Source organism: Neocloeon triangulifer, unplaced genomic scaffold (genome assembly GCF_031216515.1).
Source record: "Neocloeon triangulifer isolate White Clay Creek 2 clone unplaced genomic scaffold, ASM3121651v1 ptg000005l, whole genome shotgun sequence".
NCBI classification, from domain to species: domain Eukaryota; kingdom Metazoa; phylum Arthropoda; class Insecta; order Ephemeroptera; family Baetidae; genus Neocloeon; species Neocloeon triangulifer.
Window position 1 is genome coordinate 2,321,010 of NW_026775548.1, and position 22,253 is coordinate 2,343,262.

Here is a 22,253-nt window from a genome sequence, read left to right on the forward strand (position 1 = left end):
ATTGAAAAACTCAAGAGCGAATGCAAAATTCATGACCATCAAAAAGGATCAAAACTTTGTCCTGATCCTTTTAAATTCATGAACAATTATGTTTTTAATTTTCCTCCCATTTGATTCATGAATTCATGAAAAATCAAAATTCGGGGTGCACTGAATTGGGATTATTTGAATTTATTTATTTATCTGCTCTGCTTCATTTTTAATTTTATAATATAGCTAATTCTTATTTCTGAGCTTCAGTTTTTTCATCTCAATTTATACAATTTTTTGACCTTATTTGACCTCTACAAGTGGCTAAACCATTATTTGCATAGAGAAATATAGGAATTAAGTTCTAAATGTGAACTTACATGTATGTGTAGGTTGTGTTCTTACCTAATTATGGATGCTTGCCTTTGACAAACAGTGGATTATGGAAAACTTATGAGCTTTTAGAAACGCTAAAAGAAAGGTTCAATTTGCATTCACAGGAAAGAACCCAATGACAATTTCAAACAATAAAACTAAAAATAAATATTGTCCATTTTCAGAGAAAAAATCCTAAATATTTTTACAAAATAAAAATCTAGATTACCAAATACATTAGAAAAAAAAATTAATTTGTCAAAAGCTACGCATAGAAAATTAATTAAAACATTTTGTAAAAATTAATTTATCATGACAATCAAACGCGGGCGTTTCATGGCCCAATTAAAATTCATTCATTAAATTTTCGAAATATCAGTGAAATTTATGGGACCTAATTTCCGTCATGCGAAGTATAATTAAACCTCTGAAATTTTGCTTAATTGCGGAAACAATGAGCGGCGACAATTAAAGGTGAGCGACCTGCTTATTATGAGAGACTTTTAAACGCGTGTGCGTCTCGTTTGTGCAGCGGAGGCAGCGAAATAACGGTCCTGAGGTCGCCGCCGCTTTGGGAACTCCCAGAAATCCAGTCTTTCGCTCGGTCAGCAGTGCGATCGCTCTGCTCTTTCATTCACAGAAGCATGCAAATCGGCATGATTTTGAGGTATGAGCAGTGAGAGTAGCTTCAGTTTCTCTTTCGCGTTTATTACATTTAACATGCATGCAAAAAGATAAAATTAATCAGCGGATATTACAATTTTCACATTCAAGCCACTTTTCGTGACCTAGTTCTGAATTAAATAATTTTTAATAATTTATCATTCCATTTGTTCTTAAAAAGTCAAAGATATAATAATATTTTTTCACTTCAGAGCAACCAAATATTAAATATATTTTTTGCTGTTAATCGATTTGATATAATTTTTACAAACTTTTCTCACAACCAATATTTTTTATCTTAGAATTTTTAATCCAGTAATAATGGCACTCACTTCGTCAGATAACTTAATTAAATAAATTAACATTTCCCACTGTACATTTAATTATATTTTGATAAGTATAATATTTAATGCAGTCACGCGCACACTTTTAAATACACTTTCTTTCACAAACACCTAATGTTTAAATAATAAAATATATTTTGAGCATACATATTTGATTTTAAATACTTTGAGTTTTCTGTTTCAGTTCAGTTTGATTTGGTGTGTTTTTCAATCTCACGACTTCCGTTTAATTTTCTCTTCGAACTTGTCAATGGCGTCGTGCACCTGCTGAACGAGTTTCGGCTGGTCAGTGAGGTCACGCCGGCGCCGACGGCGACCTCTCAGCAGCATGTTGTACATCAGGGAGAACAGGTTGACGGTCACGCCCATCAGCATCATGGGCAACATGAATCTGGACATTCCAGAAGAGGAGGACTCTTCCTTCTTCCTGATAGGGTGCTCCTCGTCAGGGATGTAGTGGTCCAGGATGTTCATGATGTCCTGCTCATCTTCCGGCGGGATGGGTTTTGAGTAGTAGGCCGAGGAGGAAGGTCTCCTCGGTCTGTAGATGGTGGGGGGTTCGTAGTCCAGTGGAGGGGGTTCGTCTCCGTAGTAAATGACCTCTGGGGGAGGTTTGGAGTAGATCAGGTGAGGTCGCGAGGGTGGAGGTCTGGGTGGAGGTCCTGAAGGTCCGCGAGGTCCAGGGTGTCTTGGGGGGCGGTTGAGACTTTCTATGGGAACGCGTCTGACCACAGGAGCCCTGACGGGGTGCGGTTGAGGGAGCCTCGCTGGCACGACGTAGGGATAGGGGGCAACAGGTCGCGGCGGTCGCGCGTAGGACCTCTGCGTCGTCACAGGGGGTGATGGGGGCGGGGCCTTGGGCTGTTCAGGCAGGGAGGAGGCGAGTTGAACGTCGAAGGTGGGTTCGCTCCCTGTGAAGGAGTCCGACCTGGACTGCAGTTGGGGCAGAGGTCGGAAAGGTCCGTTGGGGAGGACGTTGCCGGCGCTCTGGGCGTGAACGACGAACGGCTTGGTCACGTCTGTGGCTCTGCTCTCAGGGGTGGGGGTCACCTTTTTCGTAGTAGGGGTGGCCGAGGTGGTGGGGGGCTCTCTGCCAGGTACGAAGGGGCTCTTGGTTTCCGTGTCGTTTGTGGCGCTTGCAGAAAGCGCTAAGCACGTTAGCAGAAGGAATAAAGCTGGATTTGCCATCTGGAACAAATAAATTGGTAAAAATTAAATAATAGAAGCTATGAAATGTAATTAAATAAATATTTAACAAAGGACTAAGGAACATTTTTACTAAATCAAGAGTAGTGTAAATTTTGAGGCTGATTTTATTTTTGCCATATTGATTAGGGTGAAATATTTTACAAGTTTTAACCGAAAAAGAATTATTTTTTATAATCTCCATATAATGGTAATTGCTGCAAATTTTTATACCATGAATTTGCTCATTTTTTCTTATAATACATCCTGGGATATCTACAAAATATTGCCAATATATGTATAAAAAACTTCATCAAAATTAATCAGACAGAGATTCTTCTTTCAATTAGTTTTGGGATATATTCATCAGAATTTAATTTTCATTTCTTATAGTGAGAGAAATAATGCTTTTTTTGGTAGAAAAATTATTTGTAAGATTCTCATTCCGCCTCGTTAATCTTTAATTGTTTTGACTTTAGCACGCTCCAAAACTTCTTGAATTTTTCAACGGACTTCACAGCTCTGCTTGTTTAATTGTTTGCTCATTTAGAAATCACTTCCGGTGTTTAAACAGGTGTGAAAAGGAGAACCCATTTGCAAATTTTGCCTAGAATAGAATAGCAAACATGCAGAGAGCATGTACATCTTGATGAAGATCAAAGTTTGGGTCTGCAAAAGTGGAGCACCATTTTTTTTTTGGTGCACGTCAATCGAGGATGCTTACATTGATGAGATAGGTTGTCTATACGTGCGTTGATTGATCCGATATCGGAGGCGAAAAACGGTATTTTAGAACGTGTGCGCCGAGATTGACACGCACACGCCAGCAATTTCAAGATGCAATCGAGCTAGAGTAAAGCACCGGTTCTTACCAGAAAATCGTTTTGAATTTTTATAAAGAGGATACTGTAAAGCAAAACAGTTTTAATTTAAAATTAAACTGTCCTAATTGTCATATTATTAGATAATTTCACCGAAACCATTTTAATTACTGTTACACCGAGATTATAACACTGTGTGACACAAAAGTAGTGTCTTATTTCTCATGATATAATTTTTAACAAAAAGAGTCAAATCACGGTTTGTATGCAGAAGCGAAAAGAGGTTATAATCTAGAAAGATCAGACAAAAAGCGGAGGATATTTCACGCTCAGCTAACTTAGGATGAAAAGTTACACACTACTTGTGTCAACCGTAAACCCAGTTAATTTTTCTCCTGTGTGACATTTCTTTCTTATCTCGGCTTAGTGCTAAACACACATGTTCACGTGAGTCGTCTAATTTAATTGCCAGGATGTTTTTCGGTCTCTCTATTGTGGCCGCTGCGCCTTTTTTAGAGCCAAAAGAATGTGTGGTGTATAATCTAGCGAGCATAAATTAAGGTGTTGGCCTCAATTTGGCGCAGATTCTCCTCTCAGGTGGCCACGGAGCATTTTTCTTCCACGCACCTGCACGCGCCTCTTGAGAGAGAAAAACAAAGCGAGTTCCGCTCTGCGCGTTTGCCGACCTTTGATTTACACACTTGCGAGCATTCATAGGTGCGGATGTCTGAGTGGATAAATAGAGTGTGGCAATTAATGTGTGGGGGCGAGTTACACACTAATTGTCTTTGTTTTGTTTACTTTTAAAAGCCATCAAACTGAGTGAGAAAAAACTTAAAATTAAAATAAAAGTGATAAGATTGTTCCGAGTTTATTTTTTGTGAGCAAAACAATATATTGAAAAAATGTTGTGTAGTTTTCTATATTTCTATTATTTATTTTATTTTATTATATTCAAATCCTCTAAATTAAAGAAAAATGCGATCGTTTCAATCCAATTGCAATTGAAAATTTCCAAAGGGTTTCAGAATATATTATATTTTTGATTTTATTATTTTTTAAAATCTAATTATACCACTGAATTTTTGTAATTTTTTCCTTAAGTTTAATATTAATATGATGCACTTGAGAATCTGGGTTGAAAAATTAATTAATTTTAAAAACACTCCAAATCCTGTTGGTCACAATTCTTAGAATTGTATTTTTAATTCTTGTGAAAAATATCATTTTTGGTGATTTTTATGAATCAGGTAAGTAAAGAAAAAGAACTCGAAGCCTAACGGTTCTTCCCATTTTTGACAGAATATATATTTAAGAAGTGACAGTTGACCAAGGCGGATAAAGTATTATGAAAATAAATACCCATTCTCTCTCTCATAACCGAGACGAGAAACAAAAAAGTGTTGGCCGTAGGAGAAAGATGAGTTTCTTCCTCCGGGCTGACACACTTCTTCTTCTTCTTCTTCTCCACTTTTTTATGCTCACCGGAGGGTTCATGTTAAGTATATTGTGTTGCCGATCGGTTCTTTTTTACCAGCGATTGTGTGTATTGTAAGAGAAGTAGTGAGTGTGCTAATTGAATGTAGTCGCTTTTGTCACGCAAAAAGACCGGCGCCGTTATGAGAAAGAAAACTCAATTATTATCCAACGAAACGCCCGCCAACTCATTTGAATTGTTAATAAATACTCAAGCATAAGTTAAGGTCATTGGAGCACTGGAGCAGAAAATTCGCTTGGAATAAGAAAAAAAACTTTTTAATTAATTTACACTTTCCAATAAATTCTAAAATCTCCTTAAAATTTTAATTAGTGAAAGTTTTTTTATTTCAAATGAACATTATCGAGAAATAAATATTTAAAATTCAAATGTATCCATAAATAAATATGAATTTATAAAAAATTAATTTAAATATACACAAAAATTAAAGTCATATTTCTTTGTCTTACCTCTGAATTGGAATTAATCCGAGAGTGGTAAAAGTGGGATGCGTTCCTCGTGACTCAGCTCATAACAAGCGGCTTCTCCGAGTGGGAACTAAAATGTGGTCTGCCTTCCTCTGTGAAAGCCGAAGCAACACTGCCGCGGCTCACGAATCTCAAGATGAACTCTTTCTTCTTCTTGCTTTCTTTCTGCGTCTCCCACTTCCAGCTCCGATCGAGGACCGAAAAAAGGAGTCTGGCTTCTCCAATTTTCCGCCCAATTTTTTTCACTTTAACCCGTTCCTTACTTTCTTCTCTTCGAAATCACGATTTTGTCTCATTTCCACGCTAATTTTTATATATTTTTTTTTTATATATAGAAAAAAACAAAGAATTTTGTACAAGTGATTCATTATTTATTGAAATTTAATAAATTATTTAAAAATAATTTAAACTAGACTATATGCAATTACAAATATTTTTAATTTAAATTAATTGAGACCTAAAAAATATGTTTCTTAAACTTGTTCAATTAAAAAGCTCCAGATCTTGCAAAATTTAAAATTGAGAGCAATGAGATTTCTCTCTCATTGCCGGTTATTTCGCATTTTTACGAGCGCACATCCGCTTCTCTGCAAGTGTTCAAAATGGATCGTCGCACACCCGTTTTAATGTGCAACCCGCTCAATTCGAATGAAAATTGGCCCACTTTGGCCCAAAACAACCGGTTTTTGATTGGCACTTTTTTATGCTCTTCGCTCCGATACGACGCGTCTGACCCACGGAAAAATTTATTTGCGTTATTAATAGAGAGACTCGTCAATGGCACGCAAAAGGAATGTGGCAAACACTTTCTTTTTGGGGAAAAACCGTTGGACTTTTTAACCTGCGCGGCTTTTGAATGAACCGTAATCCAGGATAAATAATAAAAAATAAATAGTAGTAGTTTCAAAGTCCAATTTTTTTTGTATTAATTACTTGAAGATTGAAGAATATTATATGGAATAAAAATAAAGAACAATCGTTTTAAATCTTAAATAAAATAAATGAATAAAAAATTAAATTTTATATTAATGATTTGAAAAGTTTCTAAGCTTCAATTTAAATTTTATTTTTAAAATTTTTCAGCCACGATATTTACGGATATAACTTTTGATACAATTAAATTACTTTGATGTTTCCAAACACAGAAATCACAAAGATTCGTCTTATAACAATTTTTTTTGGTGTTTCAAAAAATCAGGAGGATTTTGTTTGATAAATACTTTAAAAAACATTGGTTTGAACTTTCAGAAAATTTCAATTCTTATTATAATTTAGTAAAAAAGTAATTCTTATTCTTGCTATAGATATACCTGAAGAAATTAAATAATTTTATATAAAGATGAAAATTTTGTCACTGTTTTAGAAGTTGTTGATCAACTCTATAGTTAAAAACTTGCCGATTGAAGTATAATTAATTTAATTCTATTTAATTTAAACGTTGCAACTTTTGTGTGCGTCACGTTTGCACGAGAGCGGAAACCATTTTGGATTTTGGGTCGTCGTCAGGTGGAAATGACATTCCGAACCAAGGACGGACAATTCATCAAATGGGTCGCGCCGCTAACGATCGCGTCCATGTTTTCGCGATGAAAATTACACTCGCCTTGCTCTTTCTCTTCGCACTCGGTGCACGCGTGAGTAAAAATTTTCGCAAGACCTTTATCATGAAGCAAGGCAAATTCGACAGGCTGAAGGGGCGACCGGCGATGGAAGCAAAGCGATGGCCAACGTCAAAAACTGGGTCCGAGCCAGCATGCCCGTGGTGAAAACGGCCGACGCAAGTCAAATAACTCCTGAACTTGGATATCACAGTGAGATTTTCGAAATTGTCATCTAAAAAGAAAATTAAATCTTAAAAATTTACATCTTCAAATAGAGAAAAGGGGTTTATAAAAATTAAAAATAAAATCATCTAATTGAATACCGTAGATATTAAATATTAATTTCCATTATTTATTGGTTGATGCAATAATTATTATTCAAGCAGAATTTCATAATTGATAGCTGATTAGAAATCTTTATAGTTTAGAAATATTTAAGCATCATTCTTTTGCAAATTGAAAATTTCATTCTCCAAAATGAATTACAAGTTAATAAAATCAAACGCGGTAGTTTGTTTCTTTTTATTTTAATATTTATTTATTTATTCTCTATTCAAATACGTTGAAATAACGTTTACTTTTTTTATATTAATTCGAATTAATTTGCAGAGCTAAACGGCGCAAAAGCTTCAATAAATGCGCATATTGTGAACGGCAGAACGGCGAACAGAGGCGACTTTCCGCACATCGTCGCCATCATCATGGACACCGACAATTTCTGCGGTGGTTCGCTGATATCCCGCAGCGTCGTCCTCACCGCCGCCCATTGCGTCAAGCCGTATACTAATTAATATTTTTGAACAATTCGCACGTTTTTTTTATTAGTTTCTCTTCCTTCATGTTGATTTTCGGCGCGCAAACTCGAGAGGGACAGGGACAGAACTCGGAGATAAGGGAATCTACGTCTGCCGTGTACCATGAAAAATACAATCCCAACACCATGAGGAACGACATAGCCATGATCTACCTACCCAGGCCGGTTGAACTTAATAGTAAACGCACATTAAAATTTTTATCCATTTAAAAAATATGTGAATTTTTAAATTTTATTATTTTTTTAGGCTTTGTAAAAGTTATCAAGGTGGCAACAAAATTGCATGATTCCAATATGCTGAGAAAGGGCGTTGCTGCTACCGTCGCCGGTTGGGGAAAAACATCCGATGGTGAATTAATTTTATTTAAAATTTTTTTACTTTTGAGCAATCAAACTTGGATTTATTGATTCATTGTCAGATAGAGATGAAGTTATAAAGATTTTAAAGAAATCATCAAAAGCTTTACAGAGGCTCAAATTTAGAAAAATATAGAATGATTGGAAATTGCTCTACGTTCCTTATCCTTTGACTTAGAATATCTTGAAAAAGATAATTTTAGTACATTCTCTCCCCACTAACTTTCACAATTTTGAAACTTTACAAAATATGTACCTAGAGGCACTTGAAAAAATTCATTTGATTTTGGCAACTTCGGTCATTTCACTTCTACAAAAGAAAATCCAACTTGGAGCCCTTGAAAAGTTTTGATAATTTTCCAAAAACCTTCGGTCCTTTAAAGAATAACCTCTACCTATGGATAAAATAACTGCTTTTTAATTAATAATAATATTACATTGAAATAGCTGCTGACGTGAGCAATATCTTGAAGACGGCCAACCTAATAATCCAAGGGAACAACTTTTGCAGCAGCACTTACGGGACTGACAGTTTTACTCCCAACCAAATTTGTGCTCTCGGCAGAAACGGAGACGCGACTTGCCAGGTTCGTTTTTTGTTTTGTAAATATAATTTTGGTTAAATAAAAAATTGTCGATTTAAAAAAGGGTGACAGTGGAGGTCCGCTGACCTTGAAGGACAGCAATGGCGAATTGGTGATCTTCGGTTTGGTTTCGTATGGTTCGGCGCAGGGTTGCTCGTCCGGAGACCCTGAGGTTTTCACCAGGGTGTCCAGCTACACAAAGTGGATCACCGTTAATTCAAATTATTAAAAGTGTGCATTTGCTGATTTGACTTATTTTTGTATAATCAGAATAATTTGATTGATGCTCATTGGAAATCTGTATTTTGCTCATTAACAAAGTATTGAAATGCCAGTAAAGTTTATTAAAAGATTTCATGCCTATGCCTACTTTTTTCCTGAATAAAAGATGATATTTCTCAGCATTTAAAAATTTCTAAATATATTAAATAACACTTTTTGAATCAACTGACTTTTAATTAGTTCAATTTAGCATTAGAAATAAAACTATTTTCAGTCAATATTAATGAATTAAAAATCAAAATACATTCACAAAAGGAAAACAAAATGGATAATATTCAGATTGAATTATTAATAAAAGATTTTAATTTAAAAAATTAATTTACTTAGATGAAATCATTAAATGAAATATATTTTTAATTGGAAAGGTTGTAACAAAATTATAAATTTATTTCAGTATAATGAAATATTTTGCTAGAACTGAGAGTTTTTAAATTTGTGCCGCAATTTTTGGAGGAAAATTTTGTTTCGCCCTCAGTAACATTCGCTGGGCAGCTCGCAGATGAAATGCAGACTTTTGGTGCATGACCACGTGTTCAATTTTCCTTTCGCCCAGTTGAAGGTATAAACGCAGTCCTCCAACATGCTCGGCTTGTCCTTCCACAACGGACTGTTCAGTTCAAAATTGGTCCCGTCGCGCCACCGAAAGTCCTTTTCACCTCGTATTACAGAGTTTTTCGCTGAAACCCAGCAACCGCCTGAAGAGATCAGAATTAATTTGAAAAATTCTAGTTTCTCTTTTTGATATTTTTGCCAAACCGTCATAAATTCTTGACGTTTCTGCTGCTACCACCTGAGCGTCATTTTGGTCCCTGAATGTGGCCAATTGGAGGCCCTGATTGGAGCAGGTCTCGTTTGCAGAATTCCAGTTCGCCTGAAATTGTGGAAAATTAGAAAAATTCAAACAATCAAAAAGTAGAGACTTACTTGAGTTGGATGGAAAAAGTACTTCTTTCCGTTTGATAGCGTCTTTAAAATTGCTGAACCTGAATTAATTATAATTATTAATTGGCATTTAGATTTCATATTTTTTAATATGTATTAAAAAAATATAAAAACTTGCGAGCTACGTTGCAGTGCGTTGGGAATCTGCTTTGAAAGAACTGAAAAAAGGAAAAAAATTCGTGAATAAAATAGTCTCATGAAAATGACTTGAACCTGAATATGACGCTCGGTGATGTTTGCCAAAGCGTTCAGCTTCTCTTCATCGTTTTTCCTCTTTTCTTCCGCCTACGATTATTTTCAAAATTTGAAATTATTTATATAAAAGTCTGCTTTTATGGCAAAAAAACTTGCGATTTAAAATTTGTCATCTCAATTATGTCGAAAAAAACATTTTCAGAATTTATCAAAATAATTTAATCCAATTTAGGCTTGAAAATGTTATTTTAAACCTGATTGTGGTGTTGGTTGACGATTGAGTCCAGTTGAGCCAGTCTGTCGTTTGTTTCGTTGGAAAATTTTATCAGCTTTTCGTTTTGCTCCTCCACCAGCTTCCGCGTCTCCAGAACCTGCAGAAATAAAAATAAATTAAAAAAACTTCAATTATTAGTAATCAAATTTGAATATAATTATGAATTTTGAACCTGTTTTATCAACTGGTCCAGTTTTTCATTCGTTGTATTCAAATTGTTCAAGATTTCCTCCGACTGTGAGGCCTGAAATAATATTTTTACAATATTTTATTCTAATATTTAAATAATTTATTTGTGCTTTTGAAACTGTTTTACTTAAAAATATTTAATTTTCAATAATAACATCATGATTTCAACTAAAAACAGTTAGAAATTTATCTCTAAACGCAAACCTTAAAAAAATGAAAGACAATAAACAATAATACAGTTTTTCTACTTTTGTTGAAGATTCGCTGGCCAGGACGGCAACGACGAGCGAAACGAGCAGGAACACAAAACGTGCCATGGTCTGCAGTCTTTCCACTAAATGAAATGGTGAGAGCTCAAAATTCCAAAGCCTCTCTTTTATCCTCCGTTTTATCACTGCCCTTTGCCATGCCCCAGTGAAATACAAACAAAAACAAGCAAGGTCGATGCCAAGATCAATCTCTGCTATCGATTCCCTGTTGAATAAGAATCATAATTTTGCGATCTTTGATTGTTATAAAAACTGATTAAAAATTGGCACATTTGGAATTTTAACATCCTATCAAATAATTATTGTTTTGTGTTATATTTTTCTCTGTATCACGTGTCAGACTTTTTTGTGGCTTTGACAGTTCAATTGAGGGCAAAATGATGACCGCAGAAATGATCCCTGTCAGTCAAAATTCAAAGAATAATCTGGAGTTCAGAAAATTGTTTTTAATTAAGTAAATTTATAATAAATTTCGAGTTCAGAATAATAAAATTATTTTTGAATTTATTCAAAATGAAAGATTCATTATTAATTTTGTAGAAAAAATTTTATCTTTGAAGGCAAATTGTAACCAAAACTTCAAAAAGATTTCAATTTATTTAATATTTCACAGTTTTCCACTTTTTTCAAACATAGCATTCGCTTGGAAGTTCACAGACGAAAAACAAATTGGCGGAGCAAGAGTCGCTGTTGAGTTTTTCGGTGACGCCGCTGTAGAAATAGACGCAGCCGTTGTTGACGTCGCCGTCTTCCCTCCACAACGGACTGTCCAGCCCCAATGTGGACCCGTCCGGCCACCGGAAGTCGATCATTTGCTCTTCAATTCCGTAATTCCTCGCTGAAACAAACGTCGCCAAATGTGAGAGCGGATTTTTTGCGGCAAATATTTCATTTTGTCTCACCCGAACCGATTCTTTTGACCTCTGCCCACAAAACCTTGAGGTCGTTCAGATCTTTGATTGTCACCAAGTTCAACCCTTTCTTGTCGCAAGTTTCATTCGCAACTGCCCAATTTCCCTGTTTGATAATCATAATAAAAATCAATTAAAAAATAAATAAAACTCACTTTGACTGGGTGAGAAAAAAAGTACATTTTTCCGTTGGAAAGCGTCTTCAATCCTGACTCTGAAATAATAATTCAATCAAACTTGATATTTCATTTTTATTTAAAAATTATTTTAATTAACTCACTAGCAGGCGTACAACTTATCAAAGTTTTGACTTCCGCAAACTGAAAATATCTTATATTATTTATTTAATATTTTCTAAATCAACCTCTTTGTGTTGCCGATTTTCCAAATCCTCCAATTTCTGTTCTAAATTCACCACCGTCTGTGAAATGTAAACAAATCGGAATTATGTAAATGAATTATGGGCAAAGTTGAACCTGATTGAGGCGTCGGTCGACAAGCTCAGCCAATGCTTCCAGCCTGCCATTTGTATTTTTGGAGAATTTTGTAAAATTTTCACGTACTTCAGCAACCACCTTTTCTGAACCCAACACCTGCCGAAGACACATATATCATTTTTATGTTTAATTGAAGATTTTTTTAAATAGAGATAATTATTTTTACTCAAAAATAATAAATCTAAATCCAACCTGATTATAGACGAGGTTTGTCAATCGATCCAACTTTTCTTTCGTCTCGTTGAAACTTCTGATCATCTCCTTTTTGAACTGTGACAGTTCTTGTGCCTGCAATTATTATTTTCCTATAGTCAAATATTTTTTCATGCCGTTTATGATTAACTGAAGCTTTAATTTTTTTTGTAAACTTTGTTATTTTTACCGTGGTGCAGGATTGCTGAAGGTGGCGAGGATGAAAAAAGTTGGCTTGGAAAAGCGAACCATCGTGTGCGTCTTTTCAGCAGAAACAGCGGAGAGTGACTTTGAGATTGAGAATGATTATTTTATCTCGTTTTGCTCTTTGCCCTCTGACTGATAGTCAGAATAGTACTAAATCAATGAAAGTGAAATTACTAACAACTGAATGATGAATTTCAAATTATGCAGTTTTCACTCTAGGGTCTGATTTCTTTGCTCTAAGACACCGATTTTATTGTGATTGATAATAATTAAATATTTGCAAATCATTTTTACATTTCTTCTTCTTTCTTACACAATTTTAATCAAAATGTTGTTCTGTCTTTGCAGGAAAATATTTACGGCGATTCTACAAGAGCATGCAGCTGAATCTTTTTCAATTAAGTAATTACAAACGGAATTTTCGCTTCCAAATTACTTGATAAAAGAAAATATCCTATAATTATAAAATTTTAACATATTTCCCGAAGATATACCAAATTTTTTTTATTAATCACAAAAATTCAGATGGAGAGGCAAAACGAGAATATAAAAAGTTTTGACAGCAATAAAGAAGTTTTGCAAAGGTATGAAATAAAATTTGGAGTTCAGAGTAGATCTTGCATTGGTCAGTAGCATTCAGTGGGGAGTTCGCAGACGAAATTCCAAAGAGCGGTGCATTTGCCGGTGTCCAATTTGCCGCCTTGGCCATAGTTGAACATCAGAACGCAGTCATCGGCCTTGTCCGCGTGTTTGTTCCACAACGGACTGTCCAATGGCAAGACGGTGCCGTCGCTCCACTTAAAGACGTTGCCCTCTTTCCTCGCCGAAACCCACCAAGCGCCCTCTGAGATGAAATTTTATGGTTTAATATTTCGGTGAGCAAATTGTATTTTTTCTCACCATCAATTTTTTCGCTCTCGGCCCACACCGAGCTGGCGTCGTTTTGATCTCTGATCGTGGCCACGTTCAGACCATGACTGGCGCACGTCTCGTTTGCAGTGTTCCAGTTTTTCTGCAGTGTTGATCAAATTTTGAAAAATATACAACAGGAAATTAACTTACGAAAGTTAAATGGAACGAGTACTTCTTTCCGTTGGACAGCGTCTTCAAATCCGCTCGACCTGCAAAATTTGGAATTCAAATCAAAATTTATGTTTGGATTTGAGACTTACGGACGAGGTTGCACTTGGCCGGTGGATTCTGCGTAAAGGAATTTTAATAATTAATGTGCGAAATTTGTTCTATCAAATCATTTGTTTGAATTAGTTTTTCTTTCGATTGCAACGCAACAGTATGGAATTTTCCAATTTTTTTTCCACAAGATATAAAAAATTTTCTAAAATGACGCGGACTATTGAAATTCTTCTAGATTTTTGCGTGATCCTCAGTTTCTCTTTCCAAAATTAAAAAAAAAAATCAAATGAAATGTGTTGTTGATAATTGGCCAATGTCTCTCTTAAACTACAGAGGACGAAATACTTGAATCTTTTGTCTTTAAAATTTAATTTCGCCAACATGGGAAATCAAAATAAATTAACCAATTAAATGTTTTTTATTTCATTTTATTCATTGTTGGTACCTTGGTTGTAGATTCGCTGGCCAGGGCGGCGGCGACAATCAAAACGAGCAGCAAAATTGAACGTGCCATGGTCCGTCTTTTTACTAAAGTGAGTGTCGCTCTCGATTTGCAAAAGCAGCTTTAATCACTGCCCTTTGCCCTTTGGGAAATAAAAATAAATCAAGAGCTTAAAATAAACAAGATCAATGAGTAGAAAACTGTGATCTTTGCTCTTTTTCTCTAAAACATGTAATGGAAATTCATTAAAATAATAAATTTATCCGAAATACAAATTTTGGAAAGTATGAAAAAATACAATAATACAAAAACCTGCAATAAATTTATTTTCGAATTTATTCCACAGTCGAATCTGAAAAGCAAACTCTAAACTGGTCAGTTGTCCTTTATATTTTTTCATTTTTTCTTTGCAACGAGGTTCGCCCGGTTTCAATTTTTCATGAAATCCACCTCGAGTGTTACCATTCAATCTAAACATTATGTTCACTGGAGTTGCAAATCTGCAGAACAAATTACATTTAATTTGCAAGTTAAAAATCTTGAAATTGGTTGAATCACAGAAATCATCCTCCCATTCAAATTGGCTCTCATGCATAGAATAATTTTGCACAGTTCTACTTCTCAAGTTACATAATTAAATCAACAACGTTTTTCTTGAAATGGCATTTTACTTTTATAGCAAAACTCCATATTATGCAACTATTTTGCCGTAAAAAGGTGCAATAAATGTCAGTAGCATTCATTCAGTATCTCGCAGATTGAAATATTAACGAATGTGAATAATCTGTCGGCGAGAAAACGACGAGTATTTTAGAGGCATCAATGAATGAGGCCAAGCTTGTTTAAAATTTGCAACAACAAGAAGTGTGAGATGTTATGTTTTGGACTATAAATTCTGGATATAACCATCATTTAGAGTAAAAAATTGAAAAAAAAAAATCTAGATTTTGTTCAAAAACAAATCAAACAAAAGCATTCAGATGGCAATTTATTAATGAAATTCGCTTGGCCAGTTAGCTCAATTTTAAATCATATCTGTTCCAGAATTTTATAAAAAATTATCAATAGCCAAAAATTATCACAAAATTTTCAAATTCAAATCGGAGTAATAATTAATTTGAATTTATTGATCAATATTTTGATAAATAGGTGGTTTACTGCAAAAATATAATCGGTCGACTGGATTTTTGAAGGTCTTGTCATAGTTTCAAGTACTTAATGACTTGCTTGGCTGGGAAAGAATAAAATATTTACCATTACAAAAAAAAACATTTATTTCTTCCAAAATACATATACATAATTCTAACAAAAAATCAAACAATTTTATAAAAAGGAGAGAAATAATAAATTGACAAATTTTCAACGTGTCATTTACTTTGTTGCATCGCTTTTAATTTACCTTTTTTTTTAAGTTTCATTCGCAGAGCGGATACATAATGGTCGACACTGGCGTGTTTGCCAGTTCCAATGTACCGAGAGTAATGGCAAATGCATCGTAATTGGGAATGGTGGAGATGTTTACATTTGGATATCCATCGGTCGAAAAGGGCACTGACGAGGTGCACCAGCGAATCGCAGTGCTGCCGATTTTACTCGCAGCCACCCAAGACCACTGGCTTGCAAAAGGGGTGTCTTCAGAACGCATTTTTCAAAATTAATATCACCTTTTCTACATTTTTGTTTTACTTATTGATGCTAGACAGTTTAATTCATCAACGCTCTCGATCGAAATTAGCTTTAGTCCTCGAACGCAACAAGTCAGGAATGCTCCATGAAAATTTACCTATCAATTATATTTTTCTAAATTAATCGAAGGTTTAAAGTTTTTAATTCATATTTGCTGGAAACTTTTCTTGTTAAACAATGTACTTTTTCTCCATTGTTAAATTACAAATCAATCCGTCACCCCTCATTTTTCATTTTAATCCTATGAGAATTTCCAAATCCAATTTTAAGTTTAAAATTTCATTTTATTTTATATATTTTTTTTCATTAAATAATCTATTTTTATTGCATTAAAATCGTTCGCCTCCTATAAGTAGTAAAGATCAAGAAAATAACATACTGTAACTTGTTTCAGACGTAGAGGAATAATTTAAAAAATCGAGACAATTATAAACACCTGTTTGCTATAATGGAAGTAAGTTTTCCCGCACAGAGTGCGCACATAACCATCGCTCAGCGTACTGTTTCCGCTTGCTTAAAAAGAAATGAACGCATAGCTTTTAAATTCTTTAATTTTAAAATTTGATTTAAAAATACGTAAACTGGCTTGAAATTCTTGTTGTAAAGTAACCTGTGGACCTAAATAAATAAGAAAAATTAGGATTTTTTTAATTACATACATTAAAAATGCAGTCAGTTGAGCTGTAGCAAAATCCGTCCGGAGGAAGTCCACTTGGAACCTATATTTAAAATTTTGTTTGCGTCATTAATAATAATAATATGATTTTTGTATGAAAAAAAAACTAACTATTGGCATCGATAGTTCGACGGCAGTAATGACGCTGCTCAAAACATCTGGTGCCTTTTCCTTGCTGCACTTGATCATTTGCGCCGCTTTGTCGCACTCGTCCATTCCATCTATATTAATTTTTATTTGAAATTATATTTTCTTTAAAATCGGTATTTAAGCAAAAATTTCACATGCAGAATTTTCACAATCGTCAACAACGGCCATATTTTTCTGCAATTCGGCCATATCTTCACCAGCCAATTTCTCTAAAATGGCCAGAACTTGGCTGAAATCGAATTTGCCATTGATCATCTTGTTTTCATAAATCAGTATATATTTTTTAGGTTTTCAAAACATTTCTCACTATTCCAGCGTTCTCTCCAGTACATTTGATGAAACACTGAAAAAATGCAATGCAATTTGTACAAATATCACAATTTTATAATTGAATTATTAGCTATAAATGTCATTTTTAATTCATTAATTAAGTAAATTTGAAAATTATAATAACATCTTCTCCTGGACCAACTCTAATCAATTTAAAATATAACACTACTTATGCTTTAAAACCTAAATTAAATTGAATATTAGCTTAAAAATCAATTATCAAAAATGATAAATCTTATGGAACTTTCAAAAGCTTTAATTTTTTAAATTTATAGAGACTTCTCACTTTGGTGCGCAAATCATGCTTTGTGTTGTTCAGCAAATTATCAATTTCATCTAAGAGAAAAGGAATTTCATTTTAATTTTATAATTATACAGAATTTTAATCAATGCATTGGCTGATGTTGTAAATTAAGGCACACTCGTCTAATACGGCAGTTCCTCCGGTCGTTGAGTTAAAAGTATCTCGAGCCTGATCATTAAATTAGAGAGAAATGAATCAAATTATTTTAAAACCTCGCAAATGTATCTGAGTTTTGTTTCATCATTGAAATCGAATAATTGTGCGTGGGTGGCGTTGATGGACACGGCGACGGCGGTCTCGTTGGCGTCCGCGTTGTCCGGCTGTCCCGGAGCCCAAATCGCTTCCTTTCGCAAAAGTCTCTTCGCCGTGCAAAAACCAAAATTTGCTTCGCAACCTTTGTCGCTACCTGAGGTCCAGAAATAATCCGGCATCGACCTATTATCTTTGTAAAATTTTGGTATCATTTCAAAAGTGTAATCGTTTTTTTTTTTTTAAATTATCAATACTTTGTATGGCTTCTATGACTGATTTGTACTTGTAATCATACTCAAGGTTTAACAAAGTCATGCCGATCTCACAGCAAGCCATCATTGCGCCTAGAAACTAAATAAACCTTATTTTTAAAATTTTAATTCAATCAATGATTTAATACGTATGTTTTTAATAATTTTTGAAAACAAAAGTAACAGATAAAATGTCAAAAATAAGAACCACGAATGTTTTTTTCAGGAAAAACTTTAGAGGAATAAAATTATTAAAAATCAATCAAAATCTCTAGTAACAAGTTCCAAAGAGAAATGGGATTTAAGAAATCAAAGTAAAAAAGCATTTCACCCCTAAAGTGCTGTTGGGGAAGCTAAATAGAAAGGATCTTCCGTTGTATTTAAACCACGTCCCATGTATATTTGGATCTGAACATTTAAGGATTAAATTAGGAAAAATAAATATTTTAAACTTTCACCTTTCAGCATTTGCGTATTGCCGTAAAGTGTGTACAAAGCTTGCTGTGGTTTAAAAGGAAGTTTAATTTTTCTATAAAACTTGACACGATTTTCACATTTTTGTCGCAGGTGATGTTCGGACAAGTTGGAGATGAACAAGAAGGCGCCGGAGTCGGAGGACCCTATTTATAAAAAGGTAAAGAATTTATGATTTTGATTTATCTATCAACAAACCTGGCAGGCGAACACTTGCGAGTCGGTGCACATTTTGTCCGAGATCTGGAAAGTTGCGTTCGATTTGCTCACGTTGAGGTGCAAACAGTTTTCGCTTTTGTTGACGTTGTTTGGTTCGCCGATTGCCCAAAGCAGTTGCGAATTGTTTGCCAACAACGAACCGTTTTTCTTGCACCACGAAAACTCGGTCGCATTCGTGCGCAAACCGGCCGTCCAGTAATTTGAGTTGAACTTCCAGTTTTGAACTGCGTTTTCAAGAAATTCAAATCATTTAAAATTCACTCATTATTTTTCCTACCCAATTTCTTGAAACATTCAATTTTTGTTGCGTTCTCAAAAGCAATCGGCTCCATTCCGATTTTGCTGCAACCAATCAAGTTTTCCCTCCACGTTACCTAATTATTTTTCAACTTTAAGAAAATAATCCCCAAGAAATACAAACTATAGTTTTTCCGAATAAAAATAATTTTCCGCAGGACTCAACCCAAAATCCATGTCTGTCAGGATCTGTAAAATTCAGAATTCTTCATGAAATTCAAAGTTGTTTTAAAAAACACCTTTTAACGTTCCATCTGTATTAAAAGCATCAACCTTGATGGAAAGTTAGTTTAAAAAAATCCCCAGTTTGAAATAAAGAAATATATACGTTAAGTTGATATGTTATGTTACAAGTTCCCAGAATTAGTTCCTAAAATAAAAAATTAAACTTCAAAATGCGATGATAGAAGTTTTTGATAACGAAGGTTTGCCTCTATTGTTGGAGGTCTGGTAGTAGTAGTTGTAGTTGTTGTTGTCGTCGAAGTGGTGGTTGAAGTAATTGTTGAAGTGGAAGTAATTGTGGTTGTGATTGTTGATGATGTGTTTATTGGTGCTGCTGTGGCGCTAATAATGTTCGTCTTATATGAGTTTGCACTACTCTGGGTAGAAGAAGCAGCAGACGTTGTCGATTTAAAAGTTGAAGCTGTAGATTGAATGGATGCGCTAATTCTTCCTACGTTCGAAGAAACAGAAATTTTGGTAGTGCTTGTGCTGAAACTTCTCTGGGTAGATGATTCCGTAAATGAAAAGGTAGACATTGTGGATTCACTGCTGGTTTCCGGTTTCAAAACGGGTGTTGAGCTTCGCAAAAGTATAAATTTTTTTTAAATCGATGGATAACTTGTTTTTATAAAAAAATCTTCATACTCTGTCGCTCCTATCTCATTCAACCCTATATCGGCGGCTCCTGTAGCAACATCTGGTGCCACTCTAGCATTCAGTGACTATTGGAATTAAAAATTATTAATGTTAAAAGATAAATCTAGGTTTATATACTCGTCATCAGAATAAGTTCATTTAACCAGATTAGATAATTAAAATTGGATCATATTTCAAATGTTATAATGATGACCAATTAATTTCTGTACTAAATGAAGTCATTTTGATGTATCGTTGGAGGTAATAGAATAAAGAGCATAAAGGCTTTTTGAAAATTATCATTGCTTTTTTATGAAAGAATTTTCTAATTTTTTTTATTTGTACCCTTTTAATAAAAATTAATGAAATTTTCATAAAATCAAATTTACATCAGCTTAATTATGTTGTAAAAATAAAATTATAGGAGAGCTTGTCCTTAAAATTAGATAATTTTTTTAACTTATGGAAACCTAAATTAACGCATCATGACAGTAAAAAGTGACAGTTACAATGAAGCATAATACATGGAAACCAAAATCGCCACACTATTATTTGTCAACTTCCGCTTGCAAATTAATAAATACGGCAAAAAATTATTTTAACGCCATATTCTTTGCAGGAAACTACGAACCAAATTGACCCAATTAAGTTAATTTTTTACTCTTAAATATTGAAGATAAAAAAATTGAGGTGAGAAACTATAGCGTACATTTAATTAATACATTAATTGGAAATGAATAGTTTTTTTTTAATTAAAAATTTTGTTTTCCTCAAGTCTGCAAAATTAGGGCTAAATTAGCCGACTTTATGTCAAATCAAATTTAAATTTCTCCAGGGAACTTTATATAGATTTTGCTTGTGTCAGAACCTGTGGACTTGAATAGCGTATTTTTTTATATAGAAACATATCTTTTGATACAAAATTAAATGTGTTTTGACAGATGTCTTTTTAAAGATAATTTTGTTTATCTATGTTTTAAAAAATGGTTGATTATTAATTATTGATATAAAATTGTACTAATGAAAATTAAAACTTGCCACCGAAAATAATGTGGTTGTTGTTTTTGGAATTGTAAAAGTTCCATTAGTTGCAATGTGCAGTGTCAAAGCTCCCGTGCACGATTTCATTCCACAGCACTTGATGAGGAGCTTTCTTGGCATTTTCCTTGCATTATCAGAGTCTGCTTGAAATGCTGTTAATAAGAACACAAAATATTGCAATTCTGAAATTATACTCATCGATTTTTGGTGCGAGTTTCCATTTTGGCGATTTGATGCCTCTGAATGTGACCAGTTGATAATCTTGTTAAAAACCAAATTAGAAATAAATAATATTAAATAAAGATGTTGATTTGTCACTAACTAGAACAAGAAAAGCAGAATAAAGGAGATTCAAGTAAAGTTGGTGCATTCTTTCTCCGGACTCCTGCTTAACTGTTGTCAACGTACAACTGCTAATGTCATATAAATCCATCAATATCGAAATTGAGGGTAAAATTTCCGGTTAATTTCAAACGCATGTTTTTTCATTGCCCTAAATTTCAACGAAATTGTGATTTATGACCGGTAGAAAAGTTTTTGATTATCATTATTTCCAATCGAATTTTGAAAAATTAATAACTTTTAAAATTCATGAAAATATGTTCTTAAAATCTCACCATTCAATTTAAATGCTAGACTAAAATTAGCCTAGATTAGGTTTCCTCATTTCAAATATTGGGATTTATTTTGTCCCAATCAAAGTTACAAAAAAGTACCAAAATTTGCACCTTCCCTTGAATTCAAACTTTTCGTAATTAGACTTTTTTGAGTTCACCACTTTATTTAATTTTACACAATTTTCTTTCCTCAATTCACATTCAATTTGTAATTATACAGTTTTTTTTTCATATGCACAGCGCATACCACGTGGCCTTTGTCTGCGTGTACGACAATTGACTGGCACTGAACAAAACTGTGAATGCTTCGAATGTGTTGTCGTAAACGTAAATATGGGTGTAGCCTGCAGTGGAAAAGGGCACTGACGAGGTGCACCACCGAGTCGCAGTGCTGCCGATTTTACTCGCGGCCACCCAGGACCACTGGCTTGCGATTGGGGTGTCTGCAGAAAATGTTTTTGCAAAATTATTTTCAATTTATCTTAAGTTCAGTTTATACTTATTGATGCAAGACATTTTAATTCGTCAACGCTCTCAATCGAACTGAGTTTTAGTCCACGAATGCAACACGCCTGGAATGCTCCTTCAAAATTTATCTACAGAAAACAATTTTTATTTAATTTTCCAGCAATTCAAAAAACTAAAATTTCTGCGATTCAAAATTTCAAAATACTTACCTTTAAGTTGTATTGGAAGTATTTTTTCCCGCATAAAAATCGCACAAAGCCATCACTCAAAGTACTGTTTACTGTAGATTTAAAAATTAATTATTTTAAATAAAAATAGAATTGATAGCTCGAATTTTTAACTTGTACTGCTTGCGAATTCTTGTTTTAAAGTTTCCTGTGTTTTAGAATTAATCAATGTCAGGAATCTACTCTTTTT

The 22,253-nt window shown here is 34.0% G+C and overlaps 6 protein-coding genes across 13 annotated transcripts in view; 2 read left to right on the forward strand and 4 right to left on the reverse strand.

The window, feature by feature from the left end:
• LOC132194041 (sialate:O-sulfotransferase 1-like) overlaps window positions 1–22,253 on the forward strand; it is a 119,050-nt gene that overhangs the window by 31,883 nt on the left and 64,914 nt on the right. For 2 of the 6 annotated variants that reach the window (XM_059615089.1, XM_059615094.1), the window contains exon 2: window positions 10,821–10,907. The exons of 2 other annotated variants lie outside the window; for them this stretch is intronic. The gene's annotated coding sequence lies outside the window, so the exon portion shown is untranslated. Of the gene's footprint in view, window positions 1–10,820; window positions 10,908–18,429; window positions 18,497–22,253 lie in introns of all 6 variants that reach the window. 2 more of the 6 variants (XM_059615093.1, XM_059615090.1) reach the window with 2 other exon arrangements.
• Window positions 166–5,460, reverse strand: LOC132193817 (uncharacterized). Its single transcript, XM_059614721.1, has 2 exons — window positions 5,306–5,460; window positions 166–2,540 (listed from the first exon to the last, which is right to left on the reverse strand). The coding sequence occupies exon 2, from the start codon at window positions 2,538–2,540 to the stop codon at window positions 1,566–1,568; it is 975 nt and encodes a 324-aa protein (XP_059470704.1). The 5' UTR covers window positions 5,306–5,460; the 3' UTR covers window positions 166–1,565.
• On the forward strand, window positions 6,824–9,075 carry LOC132193890 (brachyurin-like). Its single transcript, XM_059614836.1, has 7 exons — window positions 6,824–6,957; window positions 7,011–7,134; window positions 7,534–7,702; window positions 7,750–7,916; window positions 7,986–8,087; window positions 8,543–8,682; window positions 8,744–9,075. The coding sequence occupies exons 1-7, from the start codon at window positions 6,871–6,873 to the stop codon at window positions 8,906–8,908; spliced, it is 954 nt and encodes a 317-aa protein (XP_059470819.1). The 5' UTR covers window positions 6,824–6,870; the 3' UTR covers window positions 8,909–9,075.
• Window positions 9,312–10,955, reverse strand: LOC132194042 (uncharacterized). Its single transcript, XM_059615095.1, has 8 exons — window positions 10,810–10,955; window positions 10,545–10,616; window positions 10,353–10,469; window positions 10,117–10,188; window positions 10,022–10,061; window positions 9,886–9,944; window positions 9,718–9,832; window positions 9,312–9,656 (listed from the first exon to the last, which is right to left on the reverse strand). Exons 1-8 carry the CDS (start codon window positions 10,876–10,878, stop codon window positions 9,433–9,435), a joined length of 768 nt encoding a protein of 255 aa, XP_059471078.1. The 5' UTR covers window positions 10,879–10,955; the 3' UTR covers window positions 9,312–9,432.
• Window positions 11,334–12,947, reverse strand: LOC132194044 (uncharacterized). 3 transcript variants are annotated; one of them, XM_059615097.1, is made up of 8 exons: window positions 12,621–12,947; window positions 12,431–12,543; window positions 12,218–12,334; window positions 12,106–12,162; window positions 12,022–12,061; window positions 11,897–11,955; window positions 11,733–11,847; window positions 11,334–11,689 (listed from the first exon to the last, which is right to left on the reverse strand). In XM_059615097.1, the coding sequence occupies exons 2-8, from the start codon at window positions 12,494–12,496 to the stop codon at window positions 11,457–11,459; spliced, it is 687 nt and encodes a 228-aa protein (XP_059471080.1). In that variant the 5' UTR covers window positions 12,497–12,543; window positions 12,621–12,947; the 3' UTR covers window positions 11,334–11,456. The 3 variants fall into 3 exon arrangements, with proteins under 3 accessions (XP_059471080.1, XP_059471079.1, XP_059471081.1); XM_059615096.1 differs by having other exon boundaries at window positions 11,337–11,689; window positions 12,431–12,526; XM_059615098.1 differs by having other exon boundaries at window positions 11,339–11,668; window positions 12,431–12,526.
• On the reverse strand, window positions 13,098–14,335 carry LOC132194045 (uncharacterized). Its single transcript, XM_059615099.1, has 5 exons — window positions 14,217–14,335; window positions 13,810–13,837; window positions 13,700–13,758; window positions 13,538–13,649; window positions 13,098–13,481 (listed from the first exon to the last, which is right to left on the reverse strand). Exons 1-5 carry the CDS (start codon window positions 14,283–14,285, stop codon window positions 13,264–13,266), a joined length of 486 nt encoding a protein of 161 aa, XP_059471082.1. The 5' UTR covers window positions 14,286–14,335; the 3' UTR covers window positions 13,098–13,263.

What these genes read in the sequence shown, in the direction of transcription:
- LOC132194045 (XM_059615099.1), bottom strand. Translation starts at nt 14,285, where the DNA reads ATGGCACGTTCAATTTTGCTGCTCGTTTTGATTGTCGCCGCCGCCCTG. An exon ending in GGCCAAGTGCAACCTCGTCC is followed by an intron (nt 13,759 to 13,809) that starts GTAAGTCTCAAA and finishes CAAATTTTGCAG; the next exon opens with GTCGAGCGGATTTGAAGACG. An exon ending in ACTCGTTCCATTTAACTTTC is followed by an intron (nt 13,650 to 13,699) that starts GTAAGTTAATTT and finishes TCAACACTGCAG; the next exon opens with AAAAACTGGAACACTGCAAA.
- LOC132194042 (XM_059615095.1), bottom strand. Translation starts at nt 10,878, where the DNA reads ATGGCACGTTTTGTGTTCCTGCTCGTTTCGCTCGTCGTTGCCGTCCTG. An exon ending in TGGACCAGTTGATAAAACAG is followed by an intron (nt 10,470 to 10,544) that starts GTTCAAAATTCA and finishes TTATTTCTGCAG; the next exon opens with GTTCTGGAGACGCGGAAGCT. An exon ending in ACTTTTTCCATCCAACTCAA is followed by an intron (nt 9,833 to 9,885) that starts GTAAGTCTCTAC and finishes CCACAATTTCAG; the next exon opens with GCGAACTGGAATTCTGCAAA.
- LOC132193817 (XM_059614721.1), bottom strand. Translation starts at nt 2,540, where the DNA reads ATGGCAAATCCAGCTTTATTCCTTCTGCTAACGTGCTTAGCGCTTTCT.
- LOC132193890 (XM_059614836.1), top strand. Translation starts at nt 6,871, where the DNA reads ATGGGTCGCGCCGCTAACGATCGCGTCCATGTTTTCGCGATGAAAATT. An exon ending in TCTTCGCACTCGGTGCACGC is followed by an intron (nt 6,958 to 7,010) that starts GTGAGTAAAAAT and finishes CAAATTCGACAG; the next exon opens with GCTGAAGGGGCGACCGGCGA. An exon ending in CAGGCCGGTTGAACTTAATA is followed by an intron (nt 7,917 to 7,985) that starts GTAAACGCACAT and finishes TTATTTTTTTAG; the next exon opens with GCTTTGTAAAAGTTATCAAG.
- LOC132194044 (XM_059615097.1), bottom strand. Translation starts at nt 12,496, where the DNA reads ATGATCAGAAGTTTCAACGAGACGAAAGAAAAGTTGGATCGATTGACA. An exon ending in TCGACCGACGCCTCAATCAG is followed by an intron (nt 12,163 to 12,217) that starts GTTCAACTTTGC and finishes TACATTTCACAG; the next exon opens with ACGGTGGTGAATTTAGAACA. An exon ending in AAAATCGGCAACACAAAGAG is followed by an intron (nt 12,062 to 12,105) that starts GTTGATTTAGAA and finishes AGATATTTTCAG; the next exon opens with TTTGCGGAAGTCAAAACTTT.